Source organism: Octopus sinensis, linkage group LG21 (assembly GCF_006345805.1).
Source record: "Octopus sinensis linkage group LG21, ASM634580v1, whole genome shotgun sequence".
Lineage (NCBI taxonomy): Eukaryota > Metazoa > Mollusca > Cephalopoda > Octopoda > Octopodidae > Octopus > Octopus sinensis.
Genome location: NC_043017.1, coordinates 20,712,789 through 20,734,943, shown reverse-complemented (window position 1 = coordinate 20,734,943; position 22,155 = coordinate 20,712,789). Strand labels below are relative to the sequence as shown.

General features: G+C 39.3%; 1 protein-coding gene across 1 annotated transcript; it reads right to left on the bottom strand.

Annotated features, from left to right (window-relative positions):
• Positions 1 to 21,506: 21,506 nt before the first annotated feature.
• LOC118767362 lies at positions 21,507 to 21,863 on the bottom strand. Its single transcript, XM_036511773.1, has one exon. The coding sequence runs from the start codon at positions 21,861 to 21,863 to the stop codon at positions 21,507 to 21,509; it is 357 nt and encodes a 118-aa protein (XP_036367666.1).
• Between the last annotated feature and the right edge of the window lie 292 nt (positions 21,864 to 22,155).

The window sequence follows — 22,155 nt, the reverse complement described above, 5'->3', positions numbered from 1 at the left end:
CATAACTGGTACTTAATTTATCAACTCCGACATGCAAAGGTACATGAAGCCCAGTTACAACTACAGTCGGCTTTTACCGGAAAAGGTTTTAGCTGCCAATTCTGTACAAGACATTGTAGATCTTTAGCTGGGCTAAAAATTCACATTCGATCACAGCACCAATAACAGTTAAGCTTCGTGCAATGGCCATACTCAATAACAAGGGGGCAGCCATCATCATGTATGTATGTATGCATGTATGTATGTATTTTAGCCATTTCACTACAGTTGTCAATTGTGGAACAGAACTGTCACTACCACTACTACATAAACCTGACGATTGTGTAATGCACGAAAGTACTAGTTTTACCACTATAAAATAAATATATCTTCTATTATTATAATATTGTAAAATTGTAAAAATTGTAAATAATAAAACATGAAAATCAGACTATGCTGAAATTTCATTGATCAATATATATATGCACACACACATGCACTCATACACACATGCATTTGCAGGCACACATACACTTGTATGTATGTGTGTGTGTGTGTGTCTATGTAGATGCCTAATAACCGAAGATTGATAAATTAAAGTATGGCATTCTTTCTACAGAAGCAATATGCCCTCAGCATACACACATATGAATTTGGAAAAACAAGTTCTTTAGAACAAGCTAAATTATTTTTACATATGCTGTGACATCATTGATGCTATTAATTTCTTCTCTGCAAAGATGATGAAGCCAAGAGTCTGATGTTTCATTATTTTCCTTTTGTCCTACAGTTATTAATCAGTCTGGAACTGATTTACTTTCATTTGTTATTGTTGACTGCCAAAGCTACTTGTTCTATATCTGTAATTAGATATTGTCAATAGAGAAATAATACGTTTGTGTAAAAATATACAGACCTATCTGTACCAGCACACGCATACATATAGATTATTATTATCATTATTATTATTCAGTAGTTTTATTTTTATAGCGTGCTTTCACTTCACTACCGAGCGCAGCTCTGTGTGCCTTGGGTATGTGCTGTGATTTGTTGTGATGCTCTGATGGTTATTGTATGGAAAGTGTTCTGCGTAGGATGTGTGCAGTGCCTAGTAGTGCAATTTTCTGTATGTTATATGTGTTTTTAAGTCCTGGTGTTTTTGTTATGTATTTGTTTGAATATTTTTTTATCATGCCTAATGCACCTACTATGATAGGAATTGTTTCTGTTTCCAGGTTCCCCATTCTAGTTACCTCTATTTCCAGGTCTTTGTATTTTGAGAGTTTCTCCATTTCTTTTAGAGACACGTTGTCATCTGCCGGTATTGATACATCAATTAGAAAGCATTTTTTTTCTTCATGATCTCTGACAACTATATCTGGTCTGTTGGCCTTAATTTCTCTATCTGTGTGTATCGGCATATCCCAGAGTATGGTTGCTTTCTCGTTTTCTGTGACCTTTTCTGGTGTGTGCCTATACCATCTTTTTTCTGTTGTTATTCCATAATGTTGGCATAGCTTCCAATGTATGTAGGTTCCAACTCTGTCATGTCTGTGAATATATTCCTTCTTAGCCAGGACTGGGCAGCTAGAGATAATATGATTTATTGTTTCTTGTCCATCTCCACATATTCTGCAGTTACTTGTAATATTTCTTTCCATTACATGTTTTTGGTAATTTCTGGTGGGAGGCTTTGGTCTTGTGCTGCAATTAAAAATCCCTCTGTTTCTGCTTTGAGTCCTGAGCTTCTCAACCATTGCTGGGATTTTTCTTTGTCTATTCTTTTGCGTTTAGTTTAGTGCAGTATTTACCATGAAGGGGTTTTTCTTGCCATCATTTTATCATGGCTCGTTGCTGTTCTATTTTTAGTTTGGATTTCATTTGTTTATAGCTTTTGTTGTTTCTTCATCATCTTCTTCTTCTTCTTTGTGTTTATTAGGTGGTATGATTTCTTGTTTGTATTTGTCAGCTTCCTTAAATACTGAGAACAGTTTTTTGTTTTGCTCGTGTTTTGCTGCTATCTGGATCAGTTTTCCTTCCTTCTGAAGTAGGTATTTTTGCAGTCCTATGGTGGTTATTTTATAGTAGTTTTCCAGCTGTATAAGGCCTCTACCACCTTCTATACGTTGTATATATAGTCTTTCTATGTCAGATTTTGGGTGATGCATCCTAGATCCTGTCAGTATTTTTCTTGTTTTCCTATCTATTTTGGACAGTTCATTTCGTGTCCAGTTAAGGATATTGTAGCTGTAACTTATAACTGGGACAGCTAAAGTGTTGATACCTATTATCTTGTTTTTAGCATTGAGCTCTGTTTTTAGTATTGATCTAACTCGTCTATAATATTCTTTTTTTATTTTCTCTTTCATTTGTGTGTGTTGTGTCTTATCTAGTTCATGGATTCCTAAGTATTTGTAAGTTTGGCTTTGGTCTAATTCTTTTATTTCATTGGTTTTATCTAGTGTGATGTTGTTACTCTTAACTAGTTTTCCTCTTTTCATGGTTACTTTGGCGCATTTTTCTAATCCAAATTTCATATCTATTTCTTTGGTAAATCCATGAACTGTCTTTAATAGTGTTTCCAGCTGTTTGTCATTTGCAGCGTATAGTTTTAGGTCATCCATATATAAAAGGTGGCTGATCGTTTTGTCGTAACATTTATATCCGCATCCAGTTCTATTTAGCATATCAGATAGAGGTGACAGTGCCAAGCAGAAAAGGAGTGGAGAGAGCGTGTCTCCCTGGAATATTCCTCTTCTAATGGGGATGTCTTTGGTTTTCATGAGTCCCTCTTTTGTTTGGAGGTGTAGGACTGTTTGCCATTTATTCATAGAGTGCTCTATGAATTTTATGATTGTTGGTGCTACTTTGTTAATGGCTAGTGTTTCGAGGATCCATGTGTGGGGGATGCTATCAAACGCCTTTTTGTAGTCAATCCAGGCCATACTGAGGCCTTTCTTCTTTCTTCTTTCATTATTATTATTATTATTATTATTATTATTATTATTATTATTATAATTATTATTATTATTATTATATTATTATTATTATACAGTACTTTTATTTTTTAGCGTGCTTTCTTTTCACTACCGAGCGCAACTCTGTGTGCTTGGGTATGTGCTGTGATTTGTTGTGATGCTCTGATGGTTATTGTATGGAAAGTGTTCTGCGTAGGATGTGTGCAGTGCCCAGTAGTGCAATTTTCTGTATGTTATATGTGTTTTTAAGTCCTGGTGTTTTTGTTATGTATTTGTCTGAATATTTTTTTATCATGGCTAATGCACCCACTATGATAGGAATTGTTTCTGTTTTTAGATTCCACATTCTGGTTACCTCTATTTCCAGGTCTTTGTATTTTGAAAGTTTCTCCATTTCTTTAAGAGACACGTTGTATTATTATTATTATTATTATTATTATTATTATTATTATTATTATTATTATCATTTGATGAAAACTCACAACTTATTTTACTGGGTATGATGATAAGTGTCAGCTGTCCCCAACTAGCAGACTAAGGAGTCACTTGTTTAGTAGTCATGCTTCAAGTACTCTGTGAAAAATTATTGCAGTTCCAAGCCTTCACACTTGCACCAGTATTATTATTATTATTATTATTATTATATTATTATTATTATTATTATTTTATGTTTGACTTTTGCTTTACATTTGTACAAGTTGGCTCCAAGTCTCACCCACAGGCCTCAAGAGACAACAGGTTGGAAGTTCATGTTGTTATGCCTAGGGTGCCATATATTTGGTTTTGTAAATAGTGTTGTTCTAGAAAATGTTTAAGAAACCATAAGAAAATTATGTGTTTGTTTTAAAACTTGAAATTACATAGAAAGTATTTTGCATAGGATATGGGCAATTCCCATGAGCACTATCGTTTGAATTTCTGCCATTTTGGGGTTTCCTGGTATATGAGCTAGGTAGCAGTCAGCACCTTTTGCTATTATTTCTAGGGCACCTATGACAACAGGTATTGTTATTGTCTTCAGGTTCCACATTTTGCTCATTTCTATTTCAAGATCTTTATACTTGCTCAGTTTTTGGTAGGTTTTGACAGATACATTTATATCGATTGGGACAGTCATATCAATGAGGATGCATGATTTTTGTCTGAAGTTTTTCAATACAATGTCTGGCCTATTCGCATCTATCTTTCTGTCAGTTTGAATTGTGAAGTTCCAGAGGAGTGAGATGTGATTATTATTATTATTCTGTAGTTTTATTTTTATAGCGTGCTTTCACTTCACTACCGAGCACAGCTCTGTGTGCCTTGGGTATGTGCTGTGATTTATTGTGATGCTCTGATGGTTATTTCATGGAAAGTGTTCTGCATAGGATGTGCGCAGTGCCCAGTAGTGCAATTTTCTGTGTGTTGTATATATTTGTATGTCCTGGTGTTTTTGTTATGTATTTGTCTGAATATTTTTTTATCATACCTAATGCACCTACTATCATAGGAATTGTTTCTGTTTTTATTATTATTATTATTATTATTATTATTATTATTATTATTATTATTATCATTATTATTAAGTTAAGACTGGCAGAATTGTTTGCACTCTGGGCAAAATGCTTATTGTATACAGTACTCAGGTGCACTACAACTCACTGAAAAATGGTAAAAGAAGGACAGAAAGCAGGAAATATGTTACATAAAGAAAGCCAGCAATGGGAGCCAAAAATACATGCATAATATACAAAATAAAACACAAAAAAAAGACAGAAAAGTGAACAGCAAAAGAGCCATAAAGAGGCACCAAGGGTGGATATGCAGGTCAGGATTTGTGTTGAATTTCAGGAAGCATGGAGTTTTTTTAAAAGATACAATATCCTTACAGCTCGCAACTGATATGTGTAGTCTATTCTATATTTAGTCAACTCTTTGACAAATTCTGAAAGTCTTGGTAATCATCATCATCATCATCATCATCGTTTATCGTCCGCTTTCCATGCTGGCATGGGTTGGACGGTTCAACTGGGGTCTGGGAAGCCAGAAGGCTGCACCAGGCCCAGTCTGATCTGGCAGTGTTTCTACAGCTGGATGCCCTTCCTAACGCCAACCACTCTGTGAGTGTAGTGGGTGCTTTTTACGTGCCACCGGCACAGCTGCCAGACGTGGCTGGCAAACGGCCACGATCGGATGGTGCTTTTTACATGCCACTGGCACGGGACCAGATGAGGCTGGCAAACGGCCACGATCGGATGGTGCTTTTTTGTGCCACTAACACGGATGCCAGTCGGGCAGCACTGGCTACGTCCACGTTCGGATGGTTCTCTTACATGCTACCAGCACTGGTATCACAGCTACAAATTCCATTGATGTTGAGAATTCCATTGATGTTGACATTTAATACTATTTAAAAAAGATAATAAGGCTCACTGCTGACACGGGTAGTTTATTCCATATTTAGTCAACTCTTTGACAAATTCTGAAAGTCTTGGGTTTTTGCTCTGATTTTAGACTTTATTAGATCAGTAACTCCAAGCAAGAACTTACGACGTGGCCTGTGGCAACACTGCCAGCCCATGCCAGCACTGCAAAGTGAATTAAGAGGACGATGGAGATATGAAAGAAATAATAAGATTAGAATAATGATGTAATTGAGATGATTTTTACATTATTGATAACCACAGGAAGACTGCTCTTTCTTTATATTTTTTTTATTTTTATATTTTTTTTGTCTGAGAGAACATCTATTCAAAGGAATCATGCTGTTTATATTCTTGGTCTTGTTCGGTTCTTGATAAAAAGCATCTCAATAATTAAGTTGATTACTTATTGGAAATCAATTGTGGCAAAACTTTTCAGTTCATTTTTACCCTCGACAATAAGCGACGACTGGCAAAAGCCAGACGTATTTAGAGTGGAATAGCTGCTGTTTATTTCTTCGGAGAAATCCTATTCCTAGCCATTGAGTAATGAATCTTCCCAGCGTAACACCTATTTCCTTTCAGCACAGAAATTGCACAAGCAAAATATCTGATTACACAAAACATCAACAACAATAATGACAACAACAACAACAACAACAACAACAATAATAGTAATAAAGAAAGGAAGATATGAAAGAAGTCTATTTTACATGTGATTGATATCAAATAAATTGATCTAATTATATCAACTTCAAAACAAGTAGTAGTAGTAGTAGTAGTAGTAGTAGTAGTAGTAGTAGTAAAGGCACATGGCTTAGTGGTTAGGGCATTCAGTTCACGATTGTCATGTCATGAGTTCAATTCCTGGCGACGCTTTGTGTCTTTGAGCAAGATCCTTCATTTCATGTTGCTCCAGTCCACTCAGCTGGCAAAACAGTTTGACTGCGGATATGCTGGAGCACCACCTTTAGTCGAGCAAATCGACCCCAGGACTTATTCATTGTAAGCCCAGTACTTATTCTATCGGTCTCTTTTGCCAAACCGCTAAGTGACAGGGACGTAAACACACCAGCATCGGTTTTCAAGCAATGCTAGGGGGACAAACACAGACACACAAACACACACATACATATATATATACATATATATGACAGGCTTATTTCAGTTTCCGTCTACCAAATCCACTCACAAGGCATTGGTCGGCCCGGGGCTATAGCAGAAGACACTTGCCCAAGTTGCCACGCAGTGGGACTGAACCCGGAACCATGTGGTTGGCTAGCAAGCTACTTACCACACAGCCACTCCTGCACCTATTTGTTTGTAAATACTTTTGGACCTTGTTTGTAAATTCTTTTGGACCTGGGTTTGCACCCCCTAAGCAAATTTCATTTCCGAGCCAGTGGACTCTGAGCATGAAAAGAAATCATCTCCAGTACTTGACAAGTATTTATTTTCTGGATCCTTCCACTGAAAGAATGAAAGTCAAAATTATCCTCTGTGGCATTGGAACCAGAAGAAAACGCCAAAAGAAATGCCACTTAGCACTTTTCTGTTGATCTAATGATTCTGCCAGCTCACTCCCCTAATAATGATAAGAATGGTTTCAAATTTAGGCTCAGGGCAGCAATTTTAGGGAAGTGATGTTAGTCAATTACATCGACCCCAGCACTTAAGCAATACTTTATTTTATGATCCCCAAAATGATGAAAGATAAAGTTAATCTCGTTGGTATTGATTACAAACCGTAAAGATCTGGAACAGGTATCAGAAAGCACTTTCCTGGTGTCCTAACTATTCTTCCAGAAAATTAATTTTGCCTTTCATCCTTTCTTCTCACTCTTTATAATCCGTATTCGAATTCTGTCAAGGTCAGCTTTGCCTTTCATCCTTTCGGCATCAATAAAATAAGTACTACTTCGGCACTGGGGGGGGGGGGTATTGACTTCTCTACCCTCTCAAAATTTATAACCTTGTGCCTTAATTAGAATGATCCTTATTTTTATTAAGGGAGCAGAAAGTAAGACAGTAAGCTGTCAGAATGGTTTGCATGCCAAGCAAAATGCTTAGCAACATTTCATCTGACTTTATGTTCTGCGTACAAATTCCTGGTGCAGCCTCTGGGTTTCCAGACCTCAGCCGAACTGTCCAACCCATGCCAGCATGGAAAATAGACGTTAAACGATGATGATGATGATGAAGATAGCCTTTAATAAGTGAAATTGAGTATTTTGCACCACCAAGTTCAAGGATCGAAACTACAATCTTACAATCAGGAGTCCAGCACCCTAACCACTAAGCCACATGCCTCCACCAGCAAATATAATTATTTCTACTCGAGACACAAGGCCTTGAAAATTTTGGGGGAAAGGGGCTAGTTAAGTACATCAACCCCAGTGCATAACTAGTACTTATTTCATCAACCCCGAAAGGATGAAAGGCGAAGTCGACCTTGGCAGAATTTGAACTCAGAAGGTAGCAACAGATGAAATACTGCTAAGGATTTCGCCCTGTGTGCTAACGATTCTGCCAGCTCACTGCCTTCACCAGCAAATATAATGCCTGGCAGTAACTTATCTTACTCTTTTACTCTTTTACTTGTTTCAGTCATTTGACTGTGGCCATACTGGAGCACCGCCTTTAGTAGAGCAACTCGACCCCGGGACTTATTCTTTGTAAGACCAGTACTTATTCTATCGGTCTCTTTTGCCGAACCGCTAAGTGACGGGGACATAAACACACCAGCATCGGTTGTCAAGCAATGCTAGGAGGACAAACACAGACACACAAACACACACACACATACACATATATATATATATATACATACATATATACGACGGGCTTCTTTCAGTTTCCGTCTACTAAATCCATTCACAAGGCTTTGGTCGGCCCGAGGCTTTAGTAGAAGACACCTGCCCAAGGTGCCACGCAGTGGGACTGAACCCGGAACCATGTGGTTGGTAAACAAGCTACTTACCACACAGCCACTCCTGTTGATTTTTTTTTTTTTTTTTTTCTACAGTCTCAGTTCAAACCTTGCTGAGGTCAATCTTACTTATTGCTTTCCTAGGATACAGTCAAAAAAATTATCACCAGTCTGGTATCGATTGGCAAAAGGTCAATATAATAGTATCTACCACCAACCCACCGAAACCATCACTTTGAAAAATGTGTGAGTTTGTACAAATGAAATAATTGCCTTTTTAAGGTTCCTGTAATTTTTGTTTCTGAATTCAAATTATCAAAGTTTTGCTTTTTGGAATTTTAATGCTTCTGGAACCAATGAAGAATGATTAATGAGACAAGACTTATTGGCAAATAATGCATTCCAATTTGTTTTGTTTAGGTTTTTTTGTTTTTTGTTTGATTCCATTATTATTATTATTATTATTATTATTCAGTAGTTTTATTTTTATAGCGTGCTTTCACTTCACTACCGAGCGCAGCTCTGTGTGCCTTGGGTATGTGCTGTGATTTGTTGTGATGCTCTGATGGTTATTATTATTATTATTATTATTATTGAGTGAGAGAGCAGTTCATGCCATCAAGGTGACACTGGGGTAAAATATACGAAGCCCAATATACCCATCATGACTACCCGTCTGATAAAGGTACACCAGGCACATGCATCACAACCATATGTGCGCGACATGGTAATCTCATATCAAGATAAACAGCACATGACCTTGCAGGTGGGGCCCATATTATTATTATTATTATTATTATTACTATAGGCGCAGGAGTGGCTGTGTGGTAAGTAGCTTGCTAACCAACCACATGGTTCCAGGTTCAGTCCCACTGCGTGGCATCTTGGGCAAGTGTCTTCTGCTATATTCCCGGGCCTACCAATGCCTTGTGAGTGGATTTGGTAGACGGAAACTGAAAGAAGCCTGTCGTATATATGTATATATATATATATATATAAGTGTGTGTGTATATGTTTGTGTGTCTGTGTTTGTCCCCCTAGCATTGCTTGACAACCGATGCTGGTGTGTTTACATCCCCGTCACTTAGCGGTTCGGCAAAAGAGACTGATAGAATAAGTACTGGGCTTACAAAGAATAAGTCCCGGGGTCAATTTGCTCGACTAAAGGTGGTGCTCCAGCATGGCCGCAGTCAAATGACTGAAAAAAGTAAAAGAGTAAAAGAGTATTATTATTATTATTATTATTATTATTATTATTATTATTATTATTATTATTATTATATACGTTGTTGTTGTTTTTGTTTAGCCCTGAGATAGTCTTGAACCTGTTGATCTGTAATCAGGTGGATTCACTCCATAACCATCCCATCTGTTATTGATCAGGAATAGTGTGCCCAACAGTACATTATCCAACGTGCACCTTCTTTCTTTTAAATAGTTTAATGAGATTTAAGAACGATTTAACTGCAATTTCTTGCAGGTCAAACAGCCCACGTTGGCTCCACTTAGAAGTATTATCATTGTTGTTGTTGTTGGTGGTGGTAGTGGTGGTGGTGGTGGTGGCAATGATATCTGAATTCCTTATTTAAACATTAAACTCATTGCCACTCCACCCTTGGCCATGCACTGCACATACACACAACATACTCCACTGCTGCCACGGCCAACATAACCACCACACAATTATTTCAATTAAATAATTAAATTAAATGGTGATATATCATTTTCACTAATTAATTATTCTTTCCACTGGCAAAAAAAAAAAAATAAAAAAATAAATAAATAACCCCCCTTCCAAATTGCTGTCATTTATCTCAAGGTCAGCCTTGGCCAAGCAACAACATGATCAGAGACATTCAAACTTTAATCTTCCCTCATCTTTCATGTTCCTGGTATAGCATATCAAATGCGTCCTCCTTGTTAACACACACACACATATACATATATTCTCTAAGTTTGTTTACAGGAAATGTTTTTGAATACGCATCTAAAGGCACCTGTTTTATTATGCCAGCCACAGCCTAATGATACCTATTTCTTTGCTACCCACAAGGGGCTAAACACAGAGGAGACAAACACGGACAGACAAACGGATTAAGTCGGTTATATCGACCCCAGTGCGTAACTGGTACTTATTTAATCAGCTCTGAAAGGATGAAAGGCAAAGTCGACCTCGGCGGAATTTGAACTCAGAACGTAACGGCAGACGAAATATCTATTTCTTTACTACCCTCAAGGGGCTAAACACAGAGGAGACAAACAAGGACAGACAAACGGATTAAGTCGGTTATATTGACCCCAGTGCGTAACTGGTACTTATTTAATCGACCCCGAAAGGATGAAAGACAAAGTCGACCTCGGCGGAATTTGAACTCAGAACGTAACGGCAGACAAAATATCTATTTCTTTACTACCCTCAAGGGGCTAAACACAGAGGAGACAAACAAGGACAGACAAACGGATTAAGTCGGTTATATTGACCCCAGTGCGTAACTGGTACTTATTTAATCGACCCCGAAAGGATGAAAGGCAAAGTCGACCTCTACGGAATTTGAACTCAGAACATAACGGCAGACGAAATACGGCTAAGCATTTCGCCTGGCGTGCTAACGTTTCTGCCAGCTCACCGCCTTAGCCAAATGATACCAACTAACAATAGCAGCTTTATGGGGTCACTCTGAGTTGTGCTGGAGCTGGCAGAAACGTTAGCGTGCCGGGCGAAATGCTTAGCGGTATTATGTCTGTCATTACGTTCTGAGTTCAAATTCCACCGAGGTCAACTTTGCCTTTCATCCTTTCGGGGTCGATAAATTCAGTACCTGTTATGCACTGGGGTCGATGTAATTGACTTAGTCCCTTTGTCTGTCCTTGTTTGTCCCCTCTATGTTTAACCCCTTGTGGGTAGTAAAGAAATAGGTATTTCGTCTGCCGTTACGTTCTGAGTTCAAATTCCGCCAAGGTCGACTTTGCCTTTCATCCTTCCGGGATCGATTAAATAACTACCAGTTATGCACTGGGGTCGATGTAATTGACTTAGTCCCTTTGTCTATCCTTGTTTGTCCCCTCTATGTTTAGCCCCTTGTGGGTAATAAAGAAATATATAACAAAGAATAAATATTGGGCCTCATGGAGGCAAAGGGGCTGAATCCCTTTCAAGTTTTGGGCTTCACTGAGGCAGTGGTCGAGACCTTTGGCATTATGTCTTGCTTGAGAAGAAAACCCATGAAGCCGAGGAAAATCACAGTCATGGCAGATACCGGTGTCGTACAAATGGCACCCATGCTGGTGGCACATAAAAGCACCCATTATACTCTCGGAGTGCTTGGTGTTAGGAAGGGCATCCAGCCTTCTAGCTTGCCAGCCCTGGTCAAACCTATTTCTTTACTACCCACAAGGGGCTAAACACAGAGAGGACAAACAAGGACAGATAAACGGATTAAGTCGATTATATCGACCCCAGTGCGTAACTGGTACTTATTTAATCGACCCCGAAAGGATGAAAGGCAAAGTCGACATCGGCGGAATTTGAACTCAGAACGTAGCGGCAGACGAAATACAGCTAAGCATTTTGCCCGGTCAAACCATCTAACCCATGCCAGAATGGACAATGGATGTTAAATGATGATGATGATGATGAATCCATGCATGGAATTTATAAATATCTATAAATTCCATGCATGAATTATTATTATTATAATTACTATATGCGCGCGTGCACGTGCACACACACACACACACACACACACAACAGGCTTCTTCCAGTTTCTTTTTATTAGATTCCTTTATTAGGCCTTGTCACACATATATATATGCGATGAGCTTTCTTCAGTTTCCATCTACCAGATCCACTCACAAGGCTTTGGTTGGCTCAGGGTTGTAGTAGAAGTCGCTTGCGGAATGTGCCACAAAGTGTGGCTGAACCCAGAACTATGTGGTTGAGAAGCAAACTTCTTAACCACACAACCACACCTGCACCTGTTCTATTATTATTATTATTACCCCACCGCCTTAGCGAAGGCAGAGGTATTCTTTATGGTCACGTTTGTTTGTTTGTTTGTCCATGGACAAGATATCTCAAGAACCACTGGATGGATTTGGATGAAACTTTCAGAAATGTTTGGCTTCATGACTGGCACGAACTGATTAGCTTTTGGGATCGATCAGGTACTGGACAAGGATTCTGGATTATTTTTCCTGTTTTTTCACTTAATTTTTGAGAGCAGTCAGGTTCATTTTTAGTATTCTTGTTTGTGAGAGCAGTTGAGTTCATTTCAGACATTCTCATTTTAAAAATCATCTTTGGCTAATCGTTTAGAGGACATTGGAGTTGCCTTGGTGGAGGTCTGCACTTTCTGAGTACTCTTGCTATTATTATCATTATTATTATTATTATTATTATTATTATTATTATTATTATCATTATTATTATTTTGTAACCTTTCGTCCTGTTTTGTCCCTTTATGTTTACTAATCATGTGTGTCAGCCCTTGTGGCCAATAAAAAGAATTAATTATTATTATTATTAGCAAAAAACAAAAAGAAAAGTGCCATTGTCATCAAGTGAACGATTTCTCAACATCTCGTGTCTTCCACAGGTACAAAACATAAACTGGTATGAAGTAGATTGATATGTTTATTTTTTCAACTTGTGAAAGACACACAAGATGTTGAAATATCGTTCACTTGATGACAAGGGCACTCTTTTCTTTTGGCTTCTATATCTTCTGGAGGAGTTACTTCAATCCTATAATTATTATTATTATTATCATTCAGTAGTTTTATTTTTATAACGTGCTTTCACTTCACTACCGGGGCGCAGCTCTGTGTGCCTTGGGTATGTGCTGTGATTTGTTGTGATGCTCTGATGGTTACTGTATTGAAAGTGTTCTGCGTAGGATGTGTGCAGTGCCTAGTAGTGCAATTTTCTGTATGTTATATGTGTTTGTAAGTCCTGGTGTTTTTGTTATGTATTTGTCTGAATATTTTTTTATCATGGCTAATGCACTTACTATGATAGGAATCGTTTTTGTTTTTAGATTATTATTATTATTATTGTTGTTGTTATTATTATTATACCTCTCGCCATTTACCGTCAATTCTTTTTAGTACCAACGTGTGACACAATGATTATTACCTAACATATACAACCCACCTGTATTAAATTCCCAAGCCAGCACAGTATTTTCTCTCAGTCTCACCTGAATGCCAAACAAACAAAGACAAATCGATAGTTTTAACAATATGATGAACAGATAATGTCATTATAAACACTTTCAATATATAATTATTTTCTAATAACAGTATTTTAGACTGAATATTATAATCTTTAGACATACTTCTACAAAACCCGATCATTGATGCTATGGATGTTGTTATTATGAAATAAAGATATGATGTAGCAGTGTGTATCTCTTGTGAATGGTTGATATGATTAATGTGTGACGAGTTACCTGTAATAGTTTCGTGCATTATTTTGTGTCAGCGTGGTAACGTTTCTGCCAGCTCACCACCTATTTAACTATCTATCTGTCTGTCTGTCTGTCTGTCTGTCTGTCTGTCTAGCCATCTATTTATCTTCCTATCTATTTATCTATCTATCTATTTATCTTTCTCTCTCTCTCTCCTCTCTCTCTCTCTCTATCTATCTATCTATCTGTCTCTATCATCATCATCATTCATCATCATTTAATGTTCGTTTTCCATGCTTGCATGGGTCAGACGGTTTTGTGTCAAAGCATTTGTGTCTCAGGTATTTGTGTACGTAAGTATATCTATTTCCCATCGAGACAAGTTTTCAGAGACCGGATTAGCACACTAGTAAAGAGGGCTTTGACGGGAGCCATCATCAACAACAAATGGTGGTTTGCCCTCAAGAGAGCAGTAAAAGCAGAAGCGATTAGGTACAGCAAAGCACTAGCCATAGATAGAAATAGAGTAGAGGGTGAGCTAGTTAAGAAGCTAGAAGAGGCAATTAGAAGCGGCATCGCATCCGACGTTTTGGCGGCGAGGTTGGCCCTCGACCAACACTTCAACGCCAAACACGAAGGATGTGCTGTCAGAGCTAGGATGCGTGCTCTAAGGAACGAAGGTGTTGGAGCCGCGAGAGAGGCCCGGGTGGCAGAGGCGCAACAGGGCAACAAAGCCACCATTCGGTCACTGGTAGATGAACAGGGGCGCGAATTGCTCGAGCCAAGTAAAATGTGTGAGGCCTTTCAGCAGCATTTTGCCCGACTGTTCGGAACGAGTGGAGGGCAAGAACGTAGGGTAGACTTCAGTGCCTACCTACATAGCCTACCACGACTCTCGACAAGAAAGGCAGGGTGCTGCGAAGGTGCCATCACGGCGGCGGAAGTGCGGGAAGCGATGGCAGAATGCTCGAGGGACAAATCACCGGGTTTGGATGGTCTACCCTACGAGCTTTACAATTGTATGCCAGACTTGTTTGGAGATCTCTTGGCGGCGGTGTACTGCAACTGGCAGCAAAACGGGAGCATTCCTGGTTTTGTGAGCCGAGGAGCCGTAACACTGCTGAAGAAAGATCTAAACAAGGGAAATGTAATAGATAACTTTAGGCCCATCAGTCTGCTTAATGCAGACTTGAAAATTTTGGCCAAGGTGCTAGCCAAGAGGTTGGCGCTTGTCATCGAGAAACTGGTCGACAAGGCGCAAACATGCGCCGTGCCAGCCGGACCATCCATGACAACCTCCATCTGATGCGCTACATCATAGACAGGGTAGTTAACGAACCTGGCATGGGTGGGGCCCTGATCAACTTGGATCAATCAAAAGCCTTTGATAGGGTAGACCATCGATACTTGGAGGCAGTCCTGAGAGCGGCTGGTTTCGGTCCCGTCTTCCGCGGCTGGATAGCTGCCTTGTACAGAGGCATCCGTTCGGTAATTCGCGTAAATGGACATCTATCGAGACCTTTCGACATTGCACGTTCGGTCCGTCAGGGATGCCCCCTCTCGGCGCTTCTATACGTATTGACTCTTGAGCCACTACTGCGGAAGCTGGCGACTCTAAGGGGCATCCCGCGAGAATTGGGATGCGGGACGAGCGTGTCTGCATACGCGGACGACGTCACCGTCATAGTGTCTAGCCACGAGCACATCGAGCTGGTCGGCGAGACACTGAAAAACTACGAAGCGGTGACAGGAGCGAAAATCAACCGGAAAAGTCAGTGGGCTTGCGACTAGGCACCTGGAGAAGCAAGCCCATGCCGTCCACCAGCGCCTCCGTCGTGGGACGCTGGACCGACGGCCCGGTTGAGTTGCTCGGGGTCTGGTTTGGTCCGGACCTCCAAGTGGAGAAGAACTGGAACGAGATAACGAGTAGGGTGGTCACTCTCGCCCGGCAATGGGCCGAGAGGAAACTGTCCCTAAAAGGTCGAGCGGAGGTGGCGAACACGTACATCGCGTCCGTCATCTACTACCGCCTGACCGTCGTACCTTGTCCCGACCCTACCATCACCAAACTACAACGCATCCTCTTTCGCTCTTGTGGAAAGGATGCGTCCGATGGTCAGGCGATCCATTTGCTGTCAACACCCGTTAAAAGGAGGGCTGGGCATGCCGTGGTTGATGATGCGCAGACACGCGCTGAGACTGCGACATCTCTGGCTCTATGTAGACGACGGTGAACAGGTGTGGTCGCCGTTTGTGAGGCACGCTTTCCCGCAGCTCGTCTCCATGACCGAACTGCAGTCGTGGATCAAAAAGAGGCCGAGGAAGGGCGAATGGCACCGCGAGTGTCGCGTTGCTCTCAAGCAACTCTGCCGTCCTGGGTCGACCTTAAGTGACTTCAACACAACCAAAGCATTCTATAGGGGTTTAGTGGAGGGGAGGTACGACGACGAGCTCGGGGCGAACCTGGACGCCGACGAGGAGTACCTGACCCGCCTGTTCGGGACGACTTTCGGGCCAGGGCCCATGGACAACTTCCAGAGATCCCTGGCCTGGCAGTGCTACCGAGAAGCGCTACCCGTTCGGGATAAGCTCTACAGACACGGCTCGAGAAACACGGGGCCGACCTGCCCGAGATGCGGTCAGAGCGACGAAACCGTTCTGCACGCACTCGTTCAGTGTCCAACAATTTCCGACCTGTGGGCTTATGTCGAACAACTGCTGTCACGTGTGGGACGAGTCGGTTTATCAGCTGAGTCTATCGTCAATATTGTCACGCCTCCTTCCTTCAAACGGGAAGGAAGAGCTATTTTCATCATCCTTGTGGCTATGGCGAAAGAATGTATCTGGTGGACGCGTCTGAAAGGATTGGAGACAAACACTTTCCTCTCTGGTCAATCTCTCATCAACTTCTTCAAGTACCACTTGAAAAGGAAAGTGAGAGTAGAGAGGCAAGTTTTGTCTAGCGAATGTTTTAAAAAAAGATGGGTGAATGTAGCAAGAATGGCACGTATGAATGACGAAGCCACCTGAGCATAGTCCTATGAACCCAGAAATCGAAAACAGAGAGTTGCTTATTTGCAAAAAAAAAAAAAAAAAAAAAAGAAATATAAAATGTGACTTCATTGACCGAGGTTACCGTGGTCTTTTCCGCAGGCTTTTCTTTCCACGGGTAAACCTCACCTGTCCTCCCCTTTACACTTCATATTGACATTTCTGTGATAACGATCCCTATTGATCATTTTTTTTCCTCTCCCCCCCTTTTTTTTTTTTTTTTTTTTTTACCCCCCTTATTTTTGTCCTCTTTCTCTCCTTTTACGATCCCTTTTGATCGAACCTCCCCCTTCCCTTTTTTTTTTTTTTTTTTTTAATACCTTCAAAAGAAAAGCTCTACCTTGTAATTTGTTCTATCTGTGTGCAGCCCTGTGTGGCTAATAAAGAAACATATCTATCTATTTATCTATCTCTATCTATCTATCTATCTCTATCTATCTATCTATTAATCTATCTATCTACTTATCTATCTATCTATCTATCTATCTATCTATCTATCTATCTATCTGTCTATCTATCTATCTATCTATCTATCTATCTGTCTGTCTGTCTGTCAATCTGTCTGTCTATCTATCTATCTATCTATCTATCTATCTATCTATCTATCTATCTATCTATCTATCTATCTATTTATCTATCTCTATCTATCTATCTATCTCTATCTATCTATCTATTAATCTATCTATCTACTTATCTATCTATCTATCTATCTATCTATCTATCTATCTATCTATCTATCTATCTATCTATCTATCTGCCGTCCTGGGTCGACCTTAAGTGACTTCAACACAACCAAAGCATTCTATAGGGGTTTAGTGGAGGGGAGGTACGACGACGAGCTCGGGGCGAACCTGGACGTCGACGAGGAGTACCAGACCCGCCTGTTCGGGACGACTTTCGGGCCAGGGCCCATGGACAACTTCCAGAGATCCCTGGCCTGGCAGTGCTACCGAGAGCGCTACCCGTTCGGGATAAGCTCTACAGACACGGCTCGAGAAACACGGGGCCGACCTGCCCGAGATGCGGTCAGAACGACGAAACCGTTCTGCACGCACTCGTTCAGTGTCCAACAATTTCCGACCTGTGGGCTTATGTCGAACAACTGCTGTCACGTGTTGGACGAGTCGGTTATCAGCTGAGTCTATCGTCAATATTGTCACGCCTCCTTCCTTCAAACGGGAAGGAAGAGCTATTTTCATCATCCTTGTGGCTATGGCGAAAGAATGTATCTGGTGGACGCGTCTGAAAGGATTGGAGACAAACACTTTCCTCTCTGGTCAATCTCTCATCAACTTCTTCAAGTACCACTTGAAAAGGAAAGTGAGAGTAGAGAGGCAAGTTTTGTCTAGCGAATGTTTTAAAAAAAGATGGGTGAATGTAGCAAGAATGGCACGTATGAATGACGAAGCCACCTTGAGCATAGTCCTATGAACCCAGAAATCGAAAACAGAGAGTTGCTTATTTGCAAAAAAAAAAAAAAAAAAAAAGAAATATAAAATGTGACTTCATTGACCGAGGTTACCGTGGTCTTTTCCGTAGGCTTTTCTTTCCACGGGTAAACCTCACCTGTCCTCCCCTTTACACTTCATATTGACATTTCTGTGATAACGATCCTATTGATCAATTTTTTTTTCCTCTCCCCCTTTTTTTTTTTTTTTTTTTAACACCCCCTTCTTTTGTCCTCTTTCTCTCCTTTTACGATCCCTTTTGATCGAAACTCCCCCTTCCTTTTTTTTTTTTTTTTTTTTTTTTTTTAAACCTTCAAAAGAAAAGCTCTACCTTGTAATTTGTTCTATCTGTGTGCAGCCCTGTGTGGCTAATAAAGAAACATATCTTTCTATCTATCTTATTTCTTTACTGCCCAGAAGGGGCCACATACAGAGGGGACAAACCAGGACAGACAAACAGATTAAGTCGATTATATTGACCCCAGTGCATAACTGATACTTATTTAATCAACCCTGAAAGGATGAAAGTCAAAGTCAACCTCGGCGGGATTTGAACTCAGAATGTAACGGCAGATGAAATACTGCTAAGCATTTCATTTGGTGTGCTAACATTTCTGCCAGCTCGCCGCCAATTTAACTATCTATCTATCTATCTATCTATCTATCTATCTATCTATCTATCTATCTATCTGTCTATCTATCTATCTATCTATCTATCTATCTATCTATCTATCTATCTATCTATCCATCTATCTGGCTATCTATCTATCTGTCTATCTATCTATCTATCTATCTATCTATCTATCTATCTATCTATCTATCCATCTATCTGGCTATCTATCTATCTGTCTATCTATCTATCTATCTATCTATTTATCTATCTATCTATTGATCTTTCTCTCTCTATCTATCTATCTCTATCATCATTTAATGTTCGTTTTCCATGCTGGCATGGGTCAGACGGTTTGACAGGAGCTGGCAAGCCTGGAGAGCTGCACCACCCTCCAATTGCCTGTTTTAGCATGGTTTCTACTGTTGCATGCTCTTCCTAACACCAGCCATCCTACACAGTGTGTACTGGATGTTTTTTAAGTGGCATCAGCATGGGTGCTTTATACATGGCACCAGCACAGATAATGTATACCTGCTACATATATATTCTTTTACTCTTTTACTTGTTACAGTCATCAGACTATGGCCATGCTGGGGCACTACCTTGAAGAAGTTTTAATTGAATGAATTGGCTCCAGTACTGATTTCTTTAAAAGCCTGATACTTATTCAGTGTACATGTGTGTGTGTCTTTATACATATATATATCTATAGTAAACAGCTGGATTTACAATCACTATAAGCCAAGAATTATTATCGACAAACCTACCAACTGCAAAGATATCAACAAAATTTCTCTATTTCTTCCTCCTTTCCTTTTTCTTTAATACCTCTTTCAGATACAAACATACACACACACACGCGCACGCACACACACACACACACACCTGCACATACACACACACATACACTTTCTCACAAGACAATGATAAAAAAAGAAATCTAGACAATTTTTTGAAAAGAGACATTTTGGCCCCCTTGGAGTAAACAGCCTGACCAGCTACAAGGAGATCAACAACAAAAATTTTCTTCTTTCTCTCCCTTTTCTTCCTTTCCATCTTTTTCTTTAACACATCTTTCAGATACAAAAAAACACACACACACACACACATGCTTTCTCTCACTTTCTCCCCATTCATCACCCTCATGTACTATCTTATATCTCTCCCCACCACTACACACTCAATAACACTATCAAAATAGCCAAATTTTCTCCAAGAACTTACTTCAATTTGACAACTGCACTAGAGTGGACAAAAGTGCTAATATATGATATATGATGTATAAAAGCATGTAATATACAAATAAATATCTGTTAATATAAAACCATCCGAATTTATGAGTACCTCATTTCTTCTAATATAAAATACCTGTACATCATCTCCAAACCTCCTAATATATATATATATATATAATTTTAACAATTGAGGGTAAAATTAATTAATTAATCAATTTCACCAAGTATTCAGTATGCAAAGGGACCATTTAAGGCGAATTCAAATTATTACATTATATAAAAGGGCTTAGTAAAATAAATTACTTTGCCGCATACTGAACTCATTAGAAATAGCAGCTAAAAAAACTTTTCTAAAACTATTTCCAATACTTAAAGAAAATCTCTCTCATATAGTGTTTGCTCAATTCAACTCACGAAAGTATGGGGGAAGAGACATTAAAAAAATCAAATGCAAAGGTTATTTGAGAACGTACGTTTCAAGATTAGTCAAAACCGACATTTCTATCATCAGCTCAGAACTCCCTGGTTTGGATTTGAAAAGTATTGGAAATAGTTTTAGAAAAGTTTTTTAGCTGCTATTTCTAATGAGTTCAGTATGCGGCAAAGTAATTTATTTTACTAAGCCCTTTTATATAATATATATATATATATATATTGTTATATTTCGGAATGGTCATATCTGTTTCAACACACGACTTCACATAAAAAATCTTGCACAACAAATATTTAAACGTATATATATATATATATATATATATATATATCTGTATTAGAATATGCATGTGTAAATACATATAAAGTATATTTAAGACAGTGAGGTGTAATTTGAGTGAGATTTGCTGCTATTTCTAGCTGGCCAAGTGACCACACAGACCCTTGTTTCAGCATGATATGATAAATCAAACACTAATTATATGACATATCTTTTAAGCATTTACCCGCCTTTTTTTTCTGTTTTCTTTCTTTAAAACAAACATTTTTGTATTTTATGGGTTTTTTATTGTTTGTTTTAATTCTTTTTTTTTACATCTTTCTACACACTGTAAATTAATTTTTGGTTGACATTTACTAAATATCTCGTCTAATTACTTTTGGGAGTAATAAATACACACACACACATATATGCACATATGCCTACACAAACACACACAGACAAAGACATATATACACATGTATATGTGTGTGTGTGTATATATATCTATATGTATATTCACATATATGCATTTATACATACATAATCTATATATATATATTATATATATATAAATATATACACACACACACATATATATGTATATATTAATGTATGTATATGCATGTATTTATGTGTGTCAAGGACTTTTTTAAAGTTATCTAATGTACCTTCATCTTTTTTAAGATGGTTGATTGCATTTAAGAGGGTTTGGCTGCTATTCTTAGCTTACGAAGGAACCACTTAGGGTCCCTCTCATAATCTTGACTATTTACAAGTGTGTATGTATGATGAGCGGTCCTGGTATCCACCGGAGGTGTCGTAGCTCAAATACATTGAGAATCTTTGCTGATGTATTCCACATTTCTGCCACATATATTGCCAATGGTATGATGATGCTGTTGAAGAGGTGCACTTTGCCCTTGGAGGGGACCACCCCACCTGCCAAGATGGCTGCGAATCTTTGAAAGACAACCAAGCCCTTTCCAATCCGGCAGGCAACGTTGCATTCGGTGTCTCCATCATTGGCCACAATGCTGCCCAAATAGGTGACCAGATACATCACTGGACTGATATCTGTACACTCTAAGGTGTTGTTACTGGTCACCAAATGCAATTTGCAGGCCATGTTCTCCAATTACCTATTTCTTTATTATCCACAAGGGGCTAAACACAGAGGGGACAAACAAGGACAGACATAGGTATTAAGCCGATTACATCAACCCAGTGCGAAACTGGTACTTTATTTATCGACCCCGAAAGGATGAAAGGCAAAGTCGACCTCGGCGGAATTTGAACTCAGAATTTGACGATCGCGGCATGTGATAATCACCATTCTGTGGAAGCCACTGCATGGCAAGAGAAAACAAGGGCAACCAAAAGCGACTCAGTGCCACACCTTCATCAGTGACCTCAAACCA